General features: G+C 40.5%; 2 protein-coding genes across 4 annotated transcripts in view; one reads left to right on the forward strand and one right to left on the reverse strand.

Annotated features, from left to right (window-relative positions):
* The window catches only part of LOC123970429 (kinesin heavy chain-like), a 34,530-nt gene extending 32,084 nt beyond the window's left edge, over window positions 1-2,446 (forward strand). The window contains exons 24-26 of the mRNA XM_046048475.1: window positions 856-1,072; window positions 1,160-1,268; window positions 1,570-2,446. Coding sequence (XP_045904431.1) covers window positions 856-1,072; window positions 1,160-1,245 — 303 coding nt within the window. The 3' untranslated portion in view covers window positions 1,246-1,268; window positions 1,570-2,446. The remainder of the gene's footprint in view (window positions 1-855; window positions 1,073-1,159; window positions 1,269-1,569) is intronic.
* A 3,556-nt stretch (window positions 2,447-6,002) lies between these two features.
* The window catches only part of LOC123977760 (plakophilin-4-like), a 58,419-nt gene continuing 55,032 nt past the window's right edge, over window positions 6,003-9,389 (reverse strand). For all 3 annotated transcript variants that reach the window (XM_046060725.1, XM_046060716.1, XM_046060734.1), the window contains one exon: window positions 6,003-8,278. In XM_046060725.1, the coding sequence (XP_045916681.1) occupies window positions 8,021-8,278 (258 nt within the window). In that variant the 3' untranslated portion in view covers window positions 6,003-8,020. The remainder of the gene's footprint in view (window positions 8,279-9,389) is intronic.

The following is a 9,389-nucleotide window of genomic DNA, read 5'->3' on the forward strand; positions in this document are numbered from 1 at the left end:
CATGTACACTGAAGTTACAACAACTTCCTGTTTCATGGCGAATCATCGACGCCACGGACACGCCCATTGACGAAAACTCGCAAATAGCACAACTTTTCGTCGTCAATGCCTTTAGAAGGCACAGCAGAAATTTGACGTCGATCCGACTAAATCCCTAGGAGGAGTTCGTTAAAGTACAAAGTGTGTAAATCATCCAAAAATGGCCGTAAAATTCAAAATGGCCGACTTCCTGTTGACTTTAGGCTATGGGTTCTTGAGGCTTTTTTGTGCGTCTTGATATGATAGATGTCACCAGAAAATTTCGTACATGTAGGATGAACGTGAACGAGGGGCTAATCTTTTCCAATTTTCTAGGTGGTGCTAGCGAGTCATTTTGCCACGCCCATGTGCGAAACTTGTAGAATACGAAATTTTTCACCGGTTCTGACATGTTTGCAAATTTTGGTGAGTTTTCGAGTATGTTTAGGCCATGTCAGTTGAGCCTACTTTGCAGAAAAAAATAAATATATAATCCGAGCAAATTCAATAGGGACCTCGCACGGTCGTGCTCGGGCCCTAAATATAATCTGAGCAAATTCAATAGGGACCTCACACGGTCGTGCTCGGGCCCTAAATATATAATCTTAGCAAATTCAATAGGGACCTCGCACGGTCGTGCTCGGGCCCTAAATATAATCTAATAAATGATTGAAGTGTTATGGGGAACTCACTCTTTGTGGATATGTTAGACATGTAAAACATGACAAGGGGCTATAGCTGCTGAATACATGTAGGGAAGTAAAAGTTACAATATTTCCCTCTGTAGAAGTATGAAGTAGTACATGTGCTTATGTTACTTTCCACCGCTGCTCTCAGCTGGTTCGAGACAATGCAGACCTTCGCTGCGAGCTGCCCAAGCTGGAGAAGCGTTTGCGTGCGACGGCAGAGCGAGTCAAATCCCTGGAGAACGCCCTGAAGGAGGCCAAGGAGAACGCCATGAGGGACCGCAAACGCTACCAGCAGGAGGTGGACCGCATCAAAGAGGCCGTCCGGGCCAAGAACATGTCCAGGAGGGGGTACTCTGCACAGATCGGTGAGCTGACAGTCAGATTCTCAAGACTTGGACAGAATAAAAGAAAATATGCTTTATTGAATAACTGCTTTCTTATTTGTGTCTCAGCAAAGCCCATCCGGCCAGGCCATCATCCTCTGTCGTCCCCCATCAGCAGCTCCATTAGAGCCAGTGGCGTCTACGCCCACAACTAAAACCACACCTGCAAGTAAACCCTGTAAGTACTCTGAAGAATAACATCTAAATCATGTTTTTAAAGCATCTGAAATTAACTTGTGCAATACAAATACATTGTCTTTTTATGAATATAAAGATTGTAATAAATATATAAACACAAAATACACACAGATATGACCAATAACTTTTATATTTTGATGATTTAACTCATAATTAATATTGGACATTTATATCTAAAACACAAACCGGAGGGAAAACAAAGACACAATATGTGTCATAATCTCATTAAAAGCTTTGTTATCTTATAGTATTCTCATTAAAAGCTTTGTTTCTTCCTGCAGACAGACCATAAACAACTCGCCGCATGCTCACCGTCCCATCTGGAACCACAAGCCTCGCCCCTCCTGTTGAACCATCAATGGGAGGCCATCACGACAGACTGTCACTGCTCAGAGAAGCAACATCCATACATCTATGGTGTATATAATGATATATAATGAAATCATGTTTAATTTGCTGAATGTAGATGTCAGAGGCCTCATTTAGAAAATGTTATGCTTTATGTCCTAAATTATGCTTTTAGGAAAAACAGATCGATCTGTAATTCTTCTTCTGATGGATCCTTTCATTTATATTTGTAATTATGCAACAGAGTAAAACACACCATTTATAAATGAGGCCCTGAGTTTCTTAATGAAGGATTAAGATACAAATTAGAAACGGGGGAATCGAGATCACCTGCTCTGAAGTTTAGCAGGTGACTTGTTGCGTTGTTTGTTTCTGATTTCTGATGGCGACTATTTGTTTGTGTGGTTTTTCCGATGCTTAAAGAGCCAGACATAAACGGCAGTTTCTGTAGTTTTATAATTTAATCTTAAACCAGCATTCATTCAGTTTTGGGAAACATGTTTTTCCCACTCTCATACCTGCCTGTTCAATATTGAAACTACAGCCGGTTAGCTTAGCTTAGCATAAAGACTGGAAACAGGGGGAAACAGCTAGCCTGGCTCTGTCCAAAGCTAACAAAATGTGCCTACCAGCACCTCTAAAGCTCAAGTTAAATCACTGGTCTTGTCACTGCCGAGAGGTTGCCAAGCAACCAGCAGAAACTCCAGGAAGTGACTGTGCCCGACCAAGAAATATATACATAATGTTGTGTAAAACCACAACTTGTTTTTTATTACCTTTGGAAAGGCTAGCTGTTTCCATTCTTAAAGAGGTGATATTCTGCTTTTTGGCTTTTCCTCTCTCCTTTATTGAGTATATCTCTTTTTTGTGCATGTAACAGGTTTGCAAAGTGAAAAAGCCCAAAGTCCAGCCAAAGGGGAGTTCCCATATCCCACAGAAAACTCTGCTCTGAACCGCTTGAAAACAGCTCGTTTGTAGTCCAGCCCTTCACTTCCTTTACTTGTGATGTCACAATGAAAACGCGTCATAAAGCTTGCCAAGCAGCTAGCGGGGTCAGGCACGCCCTCAAACCAAGCTAGTCTGAGCGGAGGCCCTTTGGCTCGACTCGCCTTTGTTTGGGTTTCCATTGTGGAAAAGTTGGACCTGTACCTGCTTCCAGGTACTTTTTTTTGTATCACCTCTGTCGAGGTTCCAAGCGAGCTGAGGGATACTAAAATGTAACGTGAAAACACGACAGACTGCTGATTGGTCAGAAAGAATATTCACTATTCACTGCATCATCATTGCGTGCACCAGACAGAGGCCAGCAACAGAAAGTTTTATATTTTACAGTTTTCGTATGGAATTTCATCACTAAATCCGCTTCTGAGAAGTTTTGAGGTGAGAAATCAGCTGTGTAGATTTCGAATATTGACAGTTTTACGAGAAGTGATGGCGGAACAAAAATGTGCTTGAATATTGTCGGAGTTGAGGAGCTCCGCAAGTGGCTGCAGAGGAAGCCTGCGCCAACCCGCGGGAGGGGCATGTGAGGCCGGTGTTCTGTCGATTTATGCTACCTATCGAGATGTGCTACTTAGGGGTTCTGCGCATGTGTATGACCCACAAGCGTGGTTTGTTTCCACGCCCATAAATCTGTGCAACATTACTGTTGGGAATTCCATCGAAAAAGTGGCTGATCGTTAGTAACATCAAAAAAAAAAATCATTATTAGTCTATCAGAATATGCTACCCCTGATATCTTAAATAAAGATGGCATAATATAGTATTTCAACATGCTCCCCATCTCCATACAGTGCACATGGAGTGAGTAGTGATGCAATATAAAATGATTCTGTGGTGGGAGCATTATTTGATAGGGGATATTAGTCTATCAGAATACGCTACCCCTGAAATGATGTTGTAATATAATCAAAAAACAGAATATGTCATAATACTGTGAGAGTTATAACTTTATGGGATTGGAAAAGGGAACACATAAGATAGCATTTTTCAACAAGGCAGCATAGATCGCCAGAACACCGGCCAGCCGCCTGCTCACAGAGCCCTCTGCTCCCGCCGTCACACAGACTGCTACAGCAACAACGGCAGAGGAAAACACAGCTGGAAGGTTTTCATACCGCTTATCTGTCTTTACATTCTGAGGAATGTTGAAACGTTTTAACTTAAAAAAGAGAAAGCTGAGTGAATCGCTGGTGTGTGTGTCGCATTGAACATTACGTCGTGGCAGTTGTGTGTGGCTTCGCTATGACGACAAGCTACGTACTATCTCTGGGTACTACCTGCAATGGAAAACGAGCCGGGCCGAGCAGAGTCCAGTCTATTGATTTGCGCTATGGTAGCATTTTTCGGCAAGGCAGCATAGATCATCAGAACACCGGCAACAGTTCAACGTTTAGTCCTGATGGTAAGATGTGGAACAATGATGTTGTGTGGTTGTGGACTTGTGAGTAACTTATACCATCTGCTAGGTTAAGGTCGCAGTCTGAAGTGGCTTTGATTTGGATCACACTACCTTGTTTCTTACGACCCGCCCTTCTCTGCTTCTGATTGGCTAATAGTCCTTACTTGGGAACTGCACACGTGCAACTCCCAACAAAGATTTTGTACAAGTATGATGCATCACTCTGTAACTCAAGAGTGGAGTGTACAACACAGGGTGAAAAGAGGAGCTGCAGCAATGTGCAGTATGAGAAAAATATGGTGTTTTTGGAAAATTAAACCATGTAAACCTGTTCTAGTACATCCCCCAATTAAGATTTTGAACCTGAAAATGAGCATAATACCACCTCTTTAATGCTAAGCTAAGCAGCTGCTGGCCATTTACCGCACAGACTGAGAGTGGTATCAGTCCTCACTAACTCTCAGCAAGAGGGCAAATAAGAGTATTGCCCAAAATGTCTGACTACTCCTTTAAGAATGTTTTTCAGTGTCATAGCAGCTAAAGGAGTTTCTCACCTGTATGGAGATGAAGGTTCTAGATAGAGTTACAGTTGAGGTGGAAATGAAATTCAGCCACTTTGTGCAGACAAAAACACACTTGCAGTGAAAATATATTGACATCGCTTGTTAAATTGTGTTTAAAAGTGTTTTTTCCCCTGTGGTTGCATTTCTGTACTAATACCTTGTGTTATCTGTGGAGTTGTTGTCAAAAAAATCATGAAGAAACAAACTTTACTTCGCTTCACACAGTGTGTCCCCTGCTGCGATATTTTCCAGAAGGTGAGTGTGCTTCAGAAAGTCAAAACAGTCCTAATTAAACTGGGTTTATTTAACGGCTGCAGGCCTCCAAACTCAGAACTGGAATCGTGTTCAATGTAAAGGACATTTGATTTTTTTCCCTTGTTGAGTCCCAGATTATAGCTGAATATTCTCACAGGTGCTGTAAAGTTGAAAGGATTTGTGATTGACTGTATCGTACTGTTGTGCTGCAGGCACACTGACCAGCCAATCAGGCGCTCCCAGGACTCAGACAGTACTAGTCTGGTTTGTTATGTTATCATAGAGGGACTACAGCAGGATAGGAAGAAAATGAAGAGTCTTGTATCAGCTCCTGATCAGCCAATCAGAGACCTTAAGTTAAAAATACTAAATAATGTAATACTGGACAATCCTAGAAAAGTGTTTTTCACTCTGCCACACCTTGTGCCTTTAGAAACACCTGAATCCCCAGAAAAACAGACTCCCACTCAATTACCTTCAGAATTATGAAATAAACTTTTGGCAGATGAAAACACATTGCAGGGTTTTGCAGAATAACTTCCTGTTTAAAAGATTGTAAGCGATGGGACTCCATCACCCTCTATTCAAAGCTATATTAGATGTCTGTGCTGCTTTCCTTTGTGCTGCCAGTTTAGCATGTGTTTGAACACACAATATTATCTCAGATGATACTTTTAGAGAGTGCTGGCTGATACACAGGGCAACTTTTTAGGCAACAGAGTGTCAGGATTGCTGCTTCCATAGCGCACCTGAAATAATGATGATGTTGCCAAAGAATATTAAAGCTCTGAGCGTGATTAGCAGCTTCCTTTATTTGATGTTTAATTGTGGCTGTTTTGAGAGAGCAGGACGGCTACAGTCAGGCTGTACACGACTAATAAATGAATGTAACTGCATGGACAAGAGCTTGTGTTAAAGGCATGCTCATTGAGAGCAAACGGAGGATATTTGTATACACCATGCATTTACCTCATCATGATGTACATTTTGAGATTGCAAATTGTTTGTTTTTTTAGTTCCCTTGTTTTTTTTGGCTGTAACGTCATATCTCTGAATATACCTACATCTGATGCAATTAACGCTAATAAAGATAGATCTATTTAACTTTCATTTTTGTCATTTTTCAAAATAACACGACTTTCAGATGTCATGTCATGATATAATCTTTAATCCCTATACATATATTTCCCTCTGTAACATTGCACATTATCATCATCATCATCATCAGTTTTGGGACAGAACAGACAGACGGGGTATTTTGGTCAGGTTACAAGTAAATTAATACAAATAAATTATTAAATAATAGAAAAATCTTCACACAATCACATATAAAGTTCTACATATTGAATAAAACAATGTAACAGGACAGTTAAACCATTGTATCTGTACAAATAGATTTTCACATGTTTTTGTCACATATTTCACATACTTTATGATATACACTGCACTTTTGGCCAACATATAGAAAAGCAAAGGGTTACAGATGTAACCCTGGTTCTCTGAGTCTTAAAAGGTTCCCGAGAGTGATGACACTCATTGGTAAGGTCTCCAAACCTGTTTCGAATAATATTTAACAACAATTTGTGGAGCAACTTTTATCCTGTTTGGTTTTATTTACCACACTCAAACAGTGCTGCTAATATGGTAAATAGTATTTGTCCCAGGTGTGGTTTTGTTACAGGATCCTCAGCCTCACTAAGTTCTTTTTCTCTCGTATTCATGATGATGCTGCGAACGATATTTATGTTATCAAACCAACACAGTGCACACTTTTACAGCAGAGGAAAATTAAATCAGTTGACCTTAACAAACACTGGTGAATAACAAGGTGAGGCCTGGGTTTTAAAAAAAAAAGCACCTTTTGACTAACCCCATCTTTGTGCTACTCAAATATGACAGAAATGAAGCTCCATCCATGTCCGTAATAATGCAGATAATGTTGAAAATGTTTTATATCCAATATATCCTATGTTCTACATCTACATTTCTCATTTTCCAATCAGTTTGACACGGTCTCCCCACCCAGGTATTTAACCTCTGTGGGGTCGTTGGCACCTTCAGAGTCGTAAAAGGTTGCACGAGGGTTGTTAGTCCACCTGGTAGTCATGTGAGTCACATGAGCCTGGTGTGAACAACCTGGAACAACCATCGCTCAACAGAGGAGGTGATCTATAACACCACCGTCGTAGGCAACAACTGTCAGCTTATCACCGAAATATTACACAAATTTGAACCAAAATTCCAGAAAATCAATAAAAGAAAATGCTAATGAACCATGGGACCAGAGGACACATCATGCCCACGAGAAAGGATCTGGTGCGCAAGAGACAGTATCTCCTGCTCACCAGATACTATCTGGTGTGCACCTGAAAGTATCTAGTGAGCACCAGATACTCTTTTTTTTTTTTTTCAGATGTCCCCTTAGGGGCTCCATAATCCTCTGACAACAGTAGGTGGCTTCTCCAGTCAGTTAAAATTAAACCTCTGCTGCAGAAGAAGAGGGCGCATTGAAATGATGTAATAAAAAGAAGGGCTCCATAATCCTCTGACAACAGTAGGTGGCTTCTCCAGTCAGTTAAAATTAAACCTCTGCTGCAGAAGAAGAGGGCGCATTGAAATGATGTAATAAAAAGAATGCCATTCAAACTACAAACAAATGAAAACGATGTGATAAATGTGATGACAAACGGCATTTATGTTTGTTTCATTATTAATGAGTCTACTAATATCTGATGTTTTCGTCTCTCCAGGGAGTGGAAGCTTCTAGAGCTGCTTAATGCAACTGCTGCTTATTATTACGGTTGTCGACTATCAATTCACTGACTAATCGTTTTAGCTTTAAACTTCAGAATGACAAGCCTGATTTCAAAACACTCCACTCCACGCATTCACTGTCCGACAAGGTTTTCAGTGTGGAAGGAAGGTAAGAAATAAAGGAATGGTTGATATTTATCAGCATTATTGTGCACATGGTCTGAATTAGTCAAAAGCTGCGTGTACCAAACCAAGCCCTGGTCATTCAGCACAGTTTCAACACAGATGCACACACATTCACATGCATCCTCCATCCTTTCACACAGCGTACCCACCCATGTGCACACAAACACCCACTGAGACAGACGGCCAAAACGGTGAAGCTCAACGTACACGGCGTCCGTTTTGTTTCTACACCCAGGAGTCGGGGGAGCCGGTGAACTTGTTGGCCCTGTTTGAAGGCCTCCGTGTTGTGGAGTAGAAGTCCACGTAGTTGGTGTTGGCTTTGAATTGGAGCGACTGGCCGGCATAGCCGTCGGGAGAGGACGGCGTCAGGTGGACCTGTTCGTCCTCATATGGCTCCTCTCCGTAGCCTTGTGGGGATGACAGGTACATTCTGTAGCTGTTGTAGTTCTTCCTGTCGGGTTCGTCGTAAAATGGCTCTGTGTGCTGGGGGAGGAACAATCATGTGATTTATTGAGCAAGGAATTATGATTACCCAAAGGTCTGGTCACACCAACAATTATCAATAAATTAAGTAATTCCAATGATATAGAAAATATTTTAAGTGTCAAGTTAAGTTTGACCCGCGAATAGTTGCTGCTGGCTAATTTAGAGTCTGGAAAGTACAAAATTGAGGCCCTTACTGTAGTTTTTTTTAAACGTATTTTGCATTATTCACTTTTGTTTAACCCGACTCCACATGAGTAAACTGCTTTATAAAAGAGGAATGGTTGACAGACAGGAGTCAGTGGTAAAAATATATCTTTGGATTACCTTACTATTACCTTACAGCGACCAAGTTAAGCCAACAAGCTAACAAGCTCTTTAGATGGGAAAGATTTAAAGAATAGCTTATTTTTGTTTGTAATCATGAATACTTTTTTAATAGAGAATGTGTTTGTTTTTTTCATTCAACCAGGTTTACTTGTTGAACACAAGATGTTCATCCACAATTTTCAGAAACAATTTTTCAGTTTATATCCAGCAAATATTGACTTTTGAGAAGCTGGAACCAGAACATTTTGCCTAGAACTGACTTAAAACAATCACACGCATATTTACAATGTGGCTAAAATGTGATCTATGTACAGAAATTACCTGCTTATATTTACTTCCAAATTAATGTTACATACAGTGGGTACAGAAAGTATTCAGACCCCTTTAAATTTTTCACTCTTTGTTTCATTGCAGCCATTTTCCAAAAATCAAAAAAGTTCATTTTATTTCTCAGTAATGTACACTCAGCACCCCATCTTGACAGAAAAAAACAGAAATGTAGAAATTTTTGCAAATTTATTAAAAAAGAAAAACTGAAATATCACATGGTCATAAGTATTCAGACCCTTTGCCGTGACACTCATATTTAACTCAGGTGCTGTCTATTTCTTCTGATCATCCTTGAGATGGTTCTACACCTTCATTTGAGTCCAGCTGTGTTTGATTATACTGATTGGACTTGATTAGGAAAGCCACACACCTGTCTATATAAGACCTTACAGCTCACAGTGCATGTCAGAGCAAATGAGAATCATGAGGTCAAAGGAACTGCCTGAAGAGC

The sequence above is a fragment of the Micropterus dolomieu genome, linkage group LG01 (genome assembly GCF_021292245.1).
Source record: "Micropterus dolomieu isolate WLL.071019.BEF.003 ecotype Adirondacks linkage group LG01, ASM2129224v1, whole genome shotgun sequence".
Taxonomy (NCBI): Eukaryota; Metazoa; Chordata; class Actinopteri; order Centrarchiformes; family Centrarchidae; genus Micropterus; species Micropterus dolomieu.